Below are 15,902 nucleotides of genomic sequence, written 5' to 3' on the forward strand. Positions count from 1 at the left end.
TAAATTCATATTTTGAAGCAGAATGTATTTCCAAGTATTCCAATGCTTAAAAATCGAAATTCAAACAAGTAGTCGGATATAAGTATTTAAAGTTAACATATTAATTGGAGTCATATACATAATGTTGGTCTACTATTTCGCTCACCAAAGTTTTAAAATCTTAAAATTCAAAAACTACTTGTCTGAATTTAGATTAAAAATTAATTGAATTTAAATTAAAATACACCAAAAAATATTTTGCTTCAAAATATGAAACTAAAAATATATTTAATCATTACAAAAGTAAAAAAAAACTTAAAAAATTATATGATAAAAAATATTAAAAAGGATATTTTTTAATTTTGTTTTATTTAAATTAAAAATAAGTAAAAAAAAATTCAAAAACATTAATAGATTTTTAAATAATAAGAGTTCCGTGATAAAAATTTACCTATAAGTAAAAAATACACAATAAACGCGTTAAAAAATTATATTTTTAAAAAATAGGCAATAATTTACTTCAATAAATATTATTTTTAATGTAATCATAATTTATTTTAACTTTCAGTGTTATTCTCAATACAAACTTAAATTTTTAAATCTTATTAGTATGCTAAGAATAGAAACAAATTAATTTAAAAATCACTTTTTTGGTTTTAAAAATAATTTTGAATTATAATCACTAACTAAAAAAATTACAGATAACAATAAAAAAAAAAAAAAAAAAAAAAAATGCTAATATGATTACGCATTAGTTAGAGAGAGAAAAATGAAAGTGGTGCGCTTATCCTTAAGATCCTTTAGATCCACTTAAATTATAATAGTAGTAAAATCGAAATCATTTCAATTACGTCTAAAAATTGATTCTTAAGGACTAGGGTTAAAACTTTAACATATCAGTGAAAGTGTATAGGTAACCAATTAATTTCATAAAAATCCGACGATGTCAAAACAATTTAACGATCATTTATTTATGGCAAATAATGTATGGTATAGGTTAGGGACTAAAATTATATGTAGTACGAAATGCTAAGTGTGTAATGGTCAAATTGTTTTTACAGCTTTTTTCTTCATTTTATTTTTAATTAATTGATTTTTATATATCAATACATTTTGTAAAATATTTTTTCTACATAATATATATGTTATGGGAAAACTTCATAAATGCCCAGGTAAACACGAATTGCCCACAAAACTTGGGCAAAATATCATATTTCCGATTTTACCTTGTTGGAATTATAGTTATGAACTTATGACCAACTTCATTTAAGCGAAACCGTAGTAACATTTATCGTTATTTTATTTCGATAATTAAGAACTACGCGTAGTAAATTCATCGTTGCATCGTATTAAATCTACTCCTTCCATTATAGATATAAGTATAGAATACAATACATTATCTGATTGGTATAATATTGAAGGCGGGAGCATAATAACTAATCGTATACCTAAGAACCTCAAAAATATATTTTTTTTATATTTTTATAATTAAATGTATTAGTTTTTTTAATTTTTGAAATAAACATTATACATTTATATTTAATACCTCTATATTTTTAATATAATTTATGCATATTTAATCATATTTAATTTTATTTGAACTATAAAATTTATCTTAAAATTATTTATATTTAATATTATATTATTGAAGACCCTTATTTTACCCAAATAAGATTGGTCACAACTAAGTTTTCCCGGGCAAAAGCCGAAATATGATATTTTGCTCAAGTATCGTGGACAGTTCGCGTTTTGCCTGGGGCATTCCTGAGGTTTGCTCGTAATATATATAAACTAACTGTTAACTATGTTTACACAGATTAATAACGTACTATATATCATTCGTAAAGAAACTTTGATTAAAGCATGTTTATGTGTATGGTTTAAATTTTTTTTTTGGGAGGAGGCATAGCTCGACACGGTAATGCAAGGTTTAATATAAGTTGTGTAGTATAAACAAATATATATTTTAGTCTTTAATATAGATATTTATAGCAACTGTAACTATATCTATACCTGCTATACATATTAGCCATTAAAACAATATCTACTCTTGTTAAAGGTTTGATCATTGACGCATTCGGAGAGCTTCGTGACCAACTGGAAAGCGTCAAGGAGGACATGGAGTCCAATTGTTTCATCTGCGGCATCGGCAAAGATTATTTCGATAAAGTGCCTCATGGTTTTGACACACACGTGCAAGAAGAACACAACCTCGCCAACTACATGTGAGTACCTATACAAGTATCTATATATTATTATTACCAGTAACCCGCCGACTAAGCGTACCTACATCAACCCTCCACAGCGGTGTAATAAATGACTTTGGATCAGGTCAGATTAAATTATTACTTTTACATCCTATTCATCGATTTTCCTCGAACTTTGGAGAGTCCAGATAATATGTGACATGATCGCATGAAAAACTCATTTTTTATCCCCCTTGCTACAACGAAAATTCGCTTATTGTTGTGTCACGACGTTTACAGGTTTTTCCTTATGCATCTGATCAACAAACCGGACACGGAATATACTGGCCAAGAAACATACGTATGGAATATGTACCAGCAACGGTGTTGGGACTTTTTCCCGGTAGGAGATTGTTTCCGTAAACAGTACGAAGAAGAACTCGGCGGCGGAGGAGGCGTCTAATGATAGTGTTTTTTATTTGATTGGCCCGGAAATAATACTTTCTATTGTGTTTTGTTACATACGCGCCAACGTTTCTCGACTTTCGTCGTTTAATATAGTCATTGTCCGCGGTCATTATTATTATTATTATTATTATAAATCATTAAAATATTATTTTATTGTTCGCTGTTCGATTTTCTCAGTAGAAACGTATCATATATTATAGATTATAATATTATACTATACTTTTATCCGTGTTTTCATTGAACGTATAACATAGGTAGGCTTAACATTCATCTATTCGTTCAATTTCTCTAAATAATAATATTAGGTACCTACATATTATTATATTATTGCATCACGACCACAGCAGTAACCTGAATTCAAACTCACCGCAACCGCGGTATAACACGATTTTAACGGCAAATCATATGCCAACTACAAAGTTACGGTGTTAATAATTATTCGGGAGAATCGAAAAACTATTTAATATATTTCTGAAAAATAATTGAATAATTATGTTTCTCAATTCTCTTAATTATAATAGGAGGTTAATAAAAACAGTGCCGTTTACACTTTTAGTATAATAATAATATAAAAGATACATTAAGTACAGAGGAAATCAAGAAAATAATGAAGATTCGAAACATTATAAGATTGAGAATTTAGATACGCGTTGTTTAAATAAAAATGTATTTTGTAGATATGCGTATAAATGAAACATATTCATCAAACTGAACAAAAGACCAAAGTATTATACCTATAATTAAACTTGTAGAAAAAGTTATTATTTATTTGTTGGTATCAAAACCTCTATTTTTGTCAATGACAATCATAAAACAATGCAATTACAATCGTTAATTAGTTTTACTGCCATAAAGGAATAGATAAACATTTTATCCATAAGATTTTTTATTGTGTATAGTACTTTCGTGTGTTTGCATATTTTTTCTGATTAACTATATCGTATACTTATGAAGTACAAAATTAATTTCATAACGTCAGTGATCAGTAGGTGCTCTAAGTTTTTAGTGCATATATTTGTGATTTAACGAAAATTAAGCACTTTAATGAATATTATTCATGAGTCAATATTTATCATACAAAGAACTATTATATTAAACTGTGAATTTGTCATAATGATGATAAAGACTAAATTGTATTTTAATAGTCATTATGTAGATTAAATAACATTCAAGTATTTATTACGTATTTTTTATAACAAATAGTATGTGGTACAATGATAATTTAGCTCTAGAACATTCAAGAGAACGTAATACATGTGTGTATCACGTTTTATCGCGTTAGGTTAGTTTTAATTTATGTATTAACAAAATCAATATGTTAAAAGAAAAATTGTTAAAAGCTTATACAATTTTGAAGTCGTGTTTAATGAATTTTTACTTTCAATGGATAATTTTATTTTATTTTGTAAAATCTATAACATGAAAGTAGCAAATGAAAAACGTTCAAGTATCCTAAAAACTGATAAAAACGTCATCAGAAGTACAGCACATTAAGAAAAAAAATAAATAATGTATAACAGTTGGTAAAAACACTAAAAACCCTAACCCAAAACTATCGGAATGTAATTCAAATTAATGTAAAATATTGTTATCTGCAAGTATACCACTTTATAAACTAAAAAACATGTCTTATTTTAAGAGTTTTTTGGAAAAATATATGCAAAGAGATATGTGCCTGACGAAAAATAATAGGGTCATTGTTCAAACGAAAAAAATATGGATATCCATTGACGAGACTATCAATAGCAATTTATGGCATGTAGCTATTTAACACTATAAATTAATTATTCTGAAAAAAATATGCTGTTGACATCCGAGATGTTGAAAAAAGTTTATCACTCAACAATAGCAAAATTATTTGATAAATCAATGACTTTATTATGGCCTAACAATGTTCAACATGACAATGTATTAATTTTTGTAAGTGATACAGCACCAAAGAAATATTGATAATTAAGTGAAATTCTGATTTAAGTAAGATAAATACTTGAGGATTATTTATCAATTATTTTTAAACATGATTTATATTTTTTTAATAAATAAAAATAATAAAATAAATTGAATATTTAAAGAAAAAATTTAATTTTTTAAAGTAATAATATGTTTTGGAGAGGCATATTTATAATTTTTTATACATAATTGATGATTTTTTTTAGAACATAAAGTCCTTTCTCTACTTTATACTGTTCAGTGTTGTGTGAAAATAATGATAATAATAATAATAATAAATTTAAAAAAAATATGATTAACTGATGACTTAAGTTTACGAAATAACAAATTCAATGAATGCATGTTTATTAAAATAATAGATATAAGATGTAACTTTTATCCACTTAAACCATTAGTTAATTACAGTTTTCTTTATGCTCAACACCATATATGTTACGTGCTATAAACAAGATTAGGTATATTAAGCAGATCAATTCAAAATACAACACGATTATCAAATCGCCATAAATGATAATAATTCCATAAATAATTAGCTATTTGGTTTATTTACAAATAAAAAAAATATATAATATGTTACAAAAATTATGATAGCAATACAAACTTAAGTGAATATGAATAAAATAAATACTAAAATATAGTATATATTAAATACGCATTTCTTATAATTTACATCTTACACAAATTATATGGTTTATTTTAACGTACACTGATTTATTTTACTTATTTTACTCAAGCTCAAAGATTGATACAATAAGAAATCACACACGTTTTTTTCTTGACATACAATAAAAAATAATAATAAAATAATAATAATAAAAATAATTGTCAATTGGCCACCACGGGCTATAAAAAAATATAATAATCAACAGATTTTTCTACAACTTATAATAATAATAATAATATTGGAATTCATCTCAAGAAATCAATTCTTGCAGACTACATTACCCTGTATTCGTAATATTACAATAATATTTAAGGCCCCTAACATAAACATTACTTTAGTTTGTTTACAATTAGAGTTAATAATAATTTTTGTACATATTATTGCTTTTATACGTGTTTAAAATCTAAATAATAAATATTACATAATATTTTTTATATTTTTTGTATAGCATTGCTATACTTTAAAGTATAAACAATTAATATTATATACATATATTATAAGAGTATATTAATACAATAACTTGTACATTTGGTCAAAGTAGAAATATTTTTTTAAAAGTCATATAGTATACAATATGTATAAAGAAAAAATTAAAATCAGATTTTACTGAAAACTGTTTAAAAATAAAATCATGAAAATTTTGGTTACCGTGTACAATAGAGTAAAATATTTTATTGTTACAGAAATATTAAGTTAAACTTCTTATAACAAAATGATACGTAAAGTTTCATATCGACGATGATTTTGATTAAATATACTAAAAATATAATACAAATAGACAAAGAAAATATTGATCACAATTTAACTCTAGAAAACGCAACTACTAAACACTACATAATATTATAATCATATTAACAGAAAAGTGCATATTGATTCCAACCAAACCGTGGTAGATTATCAAGAAAATGTACAAAATTCAAACAATTAATGAGATATAATAGTATAATACAAATACATAAAAATGTATGTAATAAAAAAAATAGAAAATATAACTATGCGAGAAAAATTTTAAAGTTAAATGTATTAGAGTTAAGAGATATGCATATTATATACCTATTATAGAAACGAAAATACAATTTCTTAACTAGACTAGATTGCTTGGAGACTAGAAATCAACTTCTAAACATATAAAACCAATGAATAATAATACAATTGTTACATAAATCTACCATGAACCCGATAATTAAAAATCTTATGGATCAAAACATTTAAATATTTATTTTTATTTTAAACTTGATTTGTTACAAGTGTAAAAATTACTATCTACGTTCTAAATAGGACAACATAAATCTATGGAAATAATTTAAATCAACAACTGATTGTCACATTATACAGTCATATTTTTAAATACCTCAATTATACTTAATAAAAACCTCCATACAATTAAAATAAACAAATAGTATTTACTGGAAAAATAAAAAAATATTAATATTGCTATCCTTATTGCAGAAATATTTTTAATCCTAATACATTTTATAACATGTGTGTCCATTTAGTACATTTAAATAAAAAGTATAAATCATTTTAATACGTAGCAGTTGTTAAAAATAAAAAATGGAATTAAATTTCAAATCATAGGGTTCAAAAAATTAACTAGGGCAAATATATAAATTTTATAACTAATATAAAAAAAACACACAATCACATAGTATCTTAAAACGTTATCACTATACTCAATCGCATTATATCCTACTGTCATTGATTTAATTAAAAAATATAATTAATATATAAATATTTTACTCTTCTTATTTTCTATCACATTTTATTCGAATATTTTATTTGATATATTAGTTATCACATACGAAAAAAAATACCTATTGGCATACATATCGCCAATGGGAATTTTGTTGTTACATTTAAATTGAAATATTCAATGCAGACAAATTAAAATAAGTCTACAAAGTGATATCACAGTAAAATAGTCTCGATGACTTTTTTTTTTCTTTAACTATTATTATTTATTACTATCATACTTTTCTTGCTGGAAAAATGTCGCCGATGACGACGACACCGTATGTTATTTCACCACCTCGTCATCTTCATCTTCTTCTTCGTCATCAGAATGTTGTACTACAATGGGCATGATGGGAACACTTTTATACTTGACTCTCTTTGGGTCAAATGGGTCTACCACAACATGTTCTGTACCTTTTATTTCGGCTCGACAATATGGACAACCCTGACCATCAGACTCCTGACAGAAAAAATAAATAATACAATCATTAATTTAATGTAATCAATGTAAAACTAATAATACAAAATTCACTAGACTTAGGTATAACACATGAAATTGTACATGCTAACTTACCATCCAAGAATTTAGGCATGGTGTGCATAAAAGATGACCGCATGGCTCAATGCGAACGTCCTTGTCATTTTCTGTGCATATTTTACATATTTGAAAAGTAGATCCCATTTCACAGTACATTTCGTATTGCTCATGTGTAACTCTGATATGATTTTCTGGACTTTGTTCCACGGCGTTTGATAGATCTGGATTTCCTTTTTGTCCATCTGGATAGAGATAACTGAATAAAATTCAAACATTTATTAATAAACTGATATCTTACAAATTCAAATTTTTAACAAAACAGAAACAAAAAGTCTAAAAAACAGTTAATTTACAACACAGTAAATAACAACATCAATATTATACCTAAAGTTTAAGATTTGACAGCTGTACTATAGATAGTGATTAGCTTCTGTACATAAAAATGAGAATTATTTCCAAATAAACTAACAAAAATCTTTTAAACCATGATGAAAAAGTAATAATGGTTTCTGAACAGTATTCTACGTAACATTTATTACAACAATAATCATAAAAGGTTATACTTAATTCATTTTCCACATTTTGTGCAGAATTACGAACATTTTTATTTTTAATATATTACACTAGATTATTTTTTTCTAAATATACAAATAAGTTTTAAATCTAAGATTACAGAAAAATTTTACCATCTAAATAGAATAATGTTAAAACATATTAGATGATAAATAATTTGACATAAAATGCAATTAATGCTTTAAATAATTAAAAATGTAATAATTTTTTTCATTTGTAAAACTACACTTACAATCCTTCACGTGCGCCATCCAATAATGCTTGACATAAAGATTTATTTTGAGGAATAGTCTGTAATATTTCACCTTCAGTTGTCACATAACCAATGGCCCATTGTCCTAGTCGTGTGCAGCTAAGACGGAATACATAACTAATAACAAACCAATATAATTAATTAATAAGCTAAACTATATACTTATTAACAATAAATATATAAAATACAAATAATTATTTTATACTGTTATAATATCATTAAAATTTTTACTGTTTTTTTTTTTTTTTAATACTAATGATAACTATACTATTTTTGTTTAAATGTAAAAATAAGCAACTGATATTTCTATTTTTTATTATTTTTTTTTTTTTGACATAAATCGGTGGTCTAATGTGACGTATAGAATGTCTGAACACTAAAGTCTAAAAGATAGAATACTAAATATTTTTTTTTAACAAATTTAAATTTATTTTTATGTAGTTATATGAATGTAACAATTAATTTAATTTTTGGAAACTTAATACTAGAATCAATTATATTCAAGAGATAGATTCTGATACTTGGTAAAATATAAAATATTTATACCCAACCATATTATATAATTAATATAGCTAAGTATCTATGTATACTTTGTAATATTAAATTATTATGTCTTATTAAAAGTATCAAGTATTAATAGTTAAATACATTATCTTTATATGTATATCGATTAATATATCGTATTAAATATATAATTTGAAAAAAGTGTTTTATATAAAATTACAAACCTCCCTGGACGAGTGATAAATTTTTCTAAACGAGCTTTAACTTCATCATATGTTAAAAATGCAACATATCCTGGATGCGTAACAGCTAATATCTTCCAATTTCTTAATAAAGTTGGCCAAGGTTGAAATAATCTAAACAATATTACAGTTTAAAAAATAAATTAGTTATAAATTTTATAAATTTATAAAAATAATGTTTAGATAAATAATTAATTTACCTGGTAAAAACATCAAACTCGAAATTTGATATGTAATCATTACATGTTAAATCTATTGTTGATTTGAGCGCCATTGCTTCTAATCCACTGACAATCGGATGAACATCATTAAGGGCACTACGAAATAGTTTCCAAGGAACTACAGTGCTATATAAAATAAAAATAAATTGTAAATTAGTTACATAAATATAATTAAATTTACTAAAATAATTAATGTTAATATAAGTTAATATGAAAAGGTGATTAAAACAAAATAATGTATTGTAATTATAATATAGCTATATAATAAAAATATTTTGCCTATAAAAATAAACAAAACATTTATTATTATTTTAACTTCTAATATATTTCAATCATAAGTCATAAATCCCCTTTGTGAGTTTAATTTGCACAATAAATTAAAATATAATTTTAAGAAAATACATTTTAATGACTAACAATAGTTAATTACGGTGCTATTATAAATATTAAAAATAATTATATACACCGTGAAAACAAATACCAATGAAACAAAATTAATAATAAATAAATAAGGAAAAAACTATACATTTATAAATATCTAAACCAATTATTAATGAATGAATATACAGATAAACAACTCAGATAAAAATAAAACTAATATTAGTAGGCTTTTACAGTAAGAACCCCAATTTAAAATATGTGTACTTAAACATGTATTTTAAAGAATGAAAGAAACATTTTATCTACATATATTTGAATAACTTAAATTACATTATAATTCAAATAATTACAACAGTTTTTAGTTAACTTGTGCAAAACAAAACTATTCAACTCAATGTGGCATCCTCTTAAATACTTACATATATGTTATTTTTTTTTTGATATTAATAAAAATAAAATAAATTACTATGGTAGGATTTTTAAGCTAAAGGAAGGAATTTGTATTCAATAATTTATTTATTATATAAGATAATGTTTGATATACGTTTATTTCAAATACTAATATCCTCAACTTACAAATTGACCGCAATATTTGTCAGGATTTAGAAAAATACATTTATGTTGATTTCCTAAAATAAATAGTGAAAAAAAAGAGCTATTTTTTAATTAAAATTTTTGTTCATAATTGATATTGTTATCAAAATACAGGGCCGACTTTAGATACAATTGATAATGATGATAAAGGGTATCAAAGTAAGAAAAACCTGTTAGAGGTGTCCAAATTAGAATGTGAATAGAGGAAGAGGTGCAAAAATAATTCTTGCAATGCAAATCTAGAAGAGCCAAAACCAGCTCTTTCAAAATAGATAAATATATCTATTCGACTATATTTATCTAGTTCCACATAAGTAAACACAACTGTATTATTTTTTTAAATAATACAATTTTTATCAATAAAAATTAAAATATTATTTACTTAGTTCATTTATTTAAAACTCAATAAATATTAAGTTTATTAAATAATAAATTTAATTAGATGATAAGTATGCTATAATAATTATTGTATACAACAATATGAATCTAGTAGAGTAAAATTTCAAATATTTCATGAAAATGTAAAGGTTTAAAAACAGTACAATTTGTTTTTATTATAAATAACTATTATACTAGATCATCTAGAGTAGATGATCTAGATAGATAAAATCAAGTCACAATAGCTTAAACATGGTGAAGTATTAATCAAATAAATACATTTTTTAATAATATTACAGTAAATTTTAAAGGGCTTTATGATTAGGGGCTGATATATGTTATTTAAATTGTTGATAATTTAAATTTATCAAAAATACTTTGTACTATAAGCTAAAATATTTTAATTATTTTTAAATAAATATCTAAAGTTTGTATCACGGGAAGATAAATATTTACCCAAAGGTAGAGATATTTTACTTATCCAATATTTGAATACTTTTTGTTTTATTATGTTAAACAGACTAAAAAGTTAAATTTCATAAATACAGTAGAATCTCAGTAATTCAACAGATATCAGACCAGAATACTGCCAAATTAATAGGGTTCACATAAAAATGCATTTTTACTTATTGAATTTTACATTTTTACTTAAAATAAAATATGAATACGTATTGTATTACCTTATTATATTTTATTAAAACATATAAATAATACATAGGTATATACTAATTTATTACATACTGTGTTGAATTAATCTTTTGATGGACAGGTTTGTATGTAATATATAATACAACACAATATCTACTCGATACACAATAAAAATGCATAACACATCAACATTAACTGAATAAAAATAAAATAATAATAAGTTTATTCAGATTTAATCAATTCATACTTAGTCGTATTTAAGTTTTAAAATCATTTATGATAGTACCTAATTTTATGGTAATTTTCCAGATAATTATAGGTTAATATAACCAGATCATTGGACGTATTGTATTACCAAGATTCTAATGTATTGTTAATCAAAATTAATTTGATATATTAATTTAATTTAGAGCAATATTATGAACTAATATTACATGTTTGTTAATATATTTACTCAGACAGCTACTATTATTCATTACATTGCAAAATATATATGATTCATGATTACCCTTTAAAAATGTATGATATTAAATAAAAAAATTTTTTTTTTTAATTAAAAAATACCAAATTTACTTATCTCGTATAATTTTGAATTTAATTAAAATTTTATATTGGAGTATCAAGTCATTTTAGTATGTAATATAAAAAGACATAATGTTTATAAGACATTTATTAAAAATTAAGTAGTTAAAATTATTTCATTTTTTTTTTTTTTTTTTGTTAAGCATACCTAATAAATCTAATTAAAAAATATATCTAAGATAATATTATTTTTACAATATTATACAAAGACATAACTCAACATTTTTTACAAGCCTGGTGTTTACTGATTCAAGTAAAAAGATAAAGATAAAAGCTAAAATTGTTTTTTAAAAAATTAATTAAATAAAAGATAAGTTGGACGAGCAAATTAATGAGTCAGAGCCACCAAATTCTAACATTAGTAAGACAAAATTGTAGAGGTTAATCATGATCAAATAATCAATCAGATAAATATTACATAAATTGTAGGTTTTTGAGTAGGTAGGTACATTTATTAATTAAGAACTACAATAAACTATTTCATGAAATAATGTATAACCGCTACCATAATTTAATCATTTTAATATTTAACTAAATGCAGGGAGGTTATTCATCTCAGATTACTCAAAACTACTGATTTAAGAAGCCATGTCAACAGATATGATACAAACTCTTTTTGGGACATAGTACCTATTATTATTAATATAATATTAATAAATAATTCAAAGATTTAATAATTTTCCACCTGAATTACTTTTTACTTATTAAACTAAATAGATAGACACATACTAATATGATAACCTATTGATATAATATAAAATAAATGTAATATTCATATTTGATACTTATTTAAATATGTAAAGAGTAATCTATTTATTAAAGATTTATTAAACAAACTAAACATATAGGACTACATTTAAACAATTAATATTAGTACTTAGAAGGTTAAAATTGTTTCATAAAATTTATTTTAGTTATTTTAAGGTAGTATATTTTCTACATTTTCCTTATCATTATTAGTAGTAAAATTATTAAAAAGTTGTGTAGGTATACATTTAAGCCTTACCTAATTCCAAAGTTAGATCTCCAAAATTCTGCAGCATCACTTTTGGTTATCCTAAACTTATCACCGGCAAATCTATGGTTTGGAAATAACGCTTTGAGCTCACTGAGCATATGGCTGAACACTAAACTCAATTTTGTCAAATTTCTCCTATAGTGTGAATTTTCATCATACATTTTCTCCTTGCCCTCTTTGAACAATTTAATGGCTTGTTTACATTTCCGTATCACATTCAAAATAAATACGTTGAAATGCTCATTGTTGTATAGCTCAGAAAGGTCATTCTCATATTGTGTGTAAATGAACCTAAGTCGCTGATAGGTGTCTGGCAATATATCGAGAATGAATGGAGGTGAGTTCTTCAGATTCATCTTGGAATGTTGACACAGTTTCACAACCTTGTCCATCAGTTTCCATGTCTTCTCTAGCGTGCGCTTATCGATAGAAGCTTTTGGCGATGTAATGGCTTCAGCGAACGCACCGTGCAATTTCATCAATATCGAAGCCAGGTTCCTGGGCTGTATCATTCGATTTGTGCTCGATGACATCATGACGTGCAAACACATCAATAGCTATGGACACCGAGCGATCGGGCGGCGGGTCACTGCTAGTGACACGATCACCGAACCGTCGTCACTGGCCCGGCACACATGTCATATCGTCATATGTCGGTAGTAGATCGGCCGCCAAACGGATCGGCATAAAAAACGTTCGTGTCGCACTTTCTACACTCAACTACAGTGACCCGAACAGCCGACTACCATGGTGGCGAGTTGACGTGAGAACCGCCAACGCGAAATTATGAAAATGAACAGATTCGAAGATGACTTAGACACGGCCCGTACCGTTTCATTTACACATCGACATCGTCGCGAGAAATTAATAATTAATATTAATAATATTAATATTATTTGTTATTATTATTATTATTATTATTTATTGTGTCTGGATTACGGAGAAACGCGTATCGTTATCAGTGAGTTAAAGAGAGAGAGAGACGGTGCAAAAGAGGAAGCGGGCAATTATTATTATCAATCGACACGGTAATAAAAAAGAATCCAAGGTTTTCGGTCGTATGTCGTACGGTGCGAAACGTTTCGCGCGGCATCGCAACGGTGCACAAACCCAGACGTCCCCGAGACCACCGCCACGTCTTGCTCCGAACGGAACGACACGACACAACAGTCAACTGCCTCCGTCTGGTGGTCTACTTTGTACTCCGCGCATCGTCATAGATATTAGATAGTCGTATCACTCGTATCAGCCTTCTGCAATTCGGCGATGGAGGCGACGGCGTGACGTGTCTCCCATGAGTTTATCGTGCGACCAGTCCATGGTTGGAGTTGGAATACATTTTTTTCGTATATCGTATTACACTTTTATATTTTATGATCTTTTCCGTTTTATTGCACAACTTGACGTGACGTCCGTAAACGTACTCGAAATTTTTGCTACTCATCAGTCACGTGCGCTTCTAATCACGTATGTCATTATATTAAGCCTATAATGACAAAATAATGTATATTGTTAATTATTATTATCTATCGTATTATGCACATGAAACATTTTAAACAGTCTTTTTGTATCTAGTGTTCATGAATACTTCTATTGAAGTACGACATTCTTCGGCTTCAACATTTAAAAATACCATAAAGTAAATTATCTATGTTATGAAACGAAAAAATAAATGCTTACAAAAAAAGAAGTTTGATTAGCGTATAAGTAACATATTTCCCTGTTTTGAATGTTGTAAAGTTGTTAAAAGCTGAGTTTCAATGAATAGCTAATTCATACTTTTATTATTAGACAATATTGACAAGTCTGATGTCTATATTATTTTTATATTATACTTCCACAATATCTAGGTACTAAAGCCATTAGGGTGCATTTGAGCAATAAGCTTATGTTATTTTATATTATCTTTTTGTAAATAGTTATTAAGTTATACTCATTTAAAATTGATTAAATTTATTATATCTATACAATGAAAACTCTGTATTATACCTTATCCATTACGTACTTACCAACTACATCTAACAATTGTAATTAATTGGTTTTTCGTTGCATACTCAAAAACTAATGACTGTAGTTTGTAAGTACTTGAAATTTCCATCAAATGTTTAAATGATTATTTTCTATTTATAACATAATTTTCAAAATATTTTTGACCATTAATAGACATTTGAAATTTTCTTTTCTTTTTATAAATATTGATAAATTTTGCTGAGTAAAAAAATGTTTGAAAATATTTTAATACAAGGATCATATCTAAGTTAAATTTATAATTTCATCAAAATTCGTATTATACCTATCAAACATTTTCAAATTATTTTGTAGTTAAAAATAAATAATAATAATATGAGTATTTCATGAATTTCTTTTTTTTTATAACTAAAATTTGAGAATTTCATAAAAGGTTCTTTATAAGTTTTAAAACATATCTGAAAAAAAAATTCTACCAAAACTCAAATCAATTTTTTAAGATCATTTGAAGTTTACGACATTGCATATTAACCCATAAAATAACTATTATCAAAAATTTTTAATTTTATCATAGTTAAAAAAGGAATATACTTGAAATTTTCACCAAATGTTTGTATCATAATAATTTATTGTATAATGTATATGATAGAATTTTAAAAACATTTTGACTCTGAGTTATTTAAAGACATTTGAAATGTTCTTTTACAATTTTTTATTAGCTATAAATGTCAATGTATTTTTTTCACCAATCAAAAAAATAATATTTTCAACAAAAATAAATTCAACCTACTGTTTTACAAATAGTCAAATATATACATAATGATATTATACCAAGCTCATAGGGGAATATTAATTTTGCCAAAACTATTAGCTTAAGAAAAATGTTTGTATTGATTCCTCCAGGTGACGGCTACCGTTTATATCTTCATATCAATTCTGTCGGATACAGACAACAGACCTATTCATCCTCCCTACCTGCAGGCACATATTAATAAATGAACTTCCCACATTTGTTCAAATC

At 25.3% G+C, this 15,902-nt stretch overlaps 2 protein-coding genes across 2 annotated transcripts in view; one reads left to right on the forward strand and one right to left on the reverse strand.

Annotated features, from left to right (window-relative positions):
* Nucleotides 1–2,628, forward strand: part of LOC112599468 (ryanodine receptor) — a 55,490-nt gene extending 52,862 nt beyond the window's left edge. The window contains exons 97-98 of the mRNA XM_025346386.1: nt 2,039–2,204; nt 2,466–2,628. Of these exons, the coding sequence (XP_025202171.1) occupies nt 2,039–2,204; nt 2,466–2,628 (329 nt within the window). The remainder of the gene's footprint in view (nt 1–2,038; nt 2,205–2,465) is intronic.
* Nucleotides 2,629–6,905: 4,277 nt separating this feature from the next.
* Nucleotides 6,906–13,854, reverse strand: LOC112599469 (E3 ubiquitin-protein ligase CBL-B). The gene is made up of 6 exons (XM_025346387.1): nt 12,902–13,854; nt 9,292–9,438; nt 9,074–9,205; nt 8,325–8,462; nt 7,556–7,775; nt 6,906–7,441 (listed from the first exon to the last, which is right to left on the reverse strand). Exons 1-6 carry the CDS (start codon nt 13,462–13,464, stop codon nt 7,265–7,267), a joined length of 1,377 nt encoding a protein of 458 aa, XP_025202172.1. The 5' UTR covers nt 13,465–13,854; the 3' UTR covers nt 6,906–7,264.
* Between the last annotated feature and the right edge of the window lie 2,048 nt (nt 13,855–15,902).

Source organism: Melanaphis sacchari, unplaced genomic scaffold (assembly GCF_002803265.2).
Source record: "Melanaphis sacchari strain LSU unplaced genomic scaffold, SCAv2.0 Contig51_pilon_pilon, whole genome shotgun sequence".
NCBI classification, from domain to species: domain Eukaryota; kingdom Metazoa; phylum Arthropoda; class Insecta; order Hemiptera; family Aphididae; genus Melanaphis; species Melanaphis sacchari.

Coding starts and splice junctions, on each gene's coding strand:
- LOC112599469 (XM_025346387.1), bottom strand. CDS start 13,464: ATGTGTTTGCACGTCATGATGTCATCGAGCACAAATCGAATGATACAG. Junction 9,439..12,901: donor AGATCTAACTTTGGAATTAG/GTAAGGCTTAAA, acceptor TATTTTATATAG/CACTGTAGTTCCTTGGAAAC. Junction 7,442..7,555: donor CATGCCTAAATTCTTGGATG/GTAAGTTAGCAT, acceptor TTTTTCTGTCAG/GAGTCTGATGGTCAGGGTTG.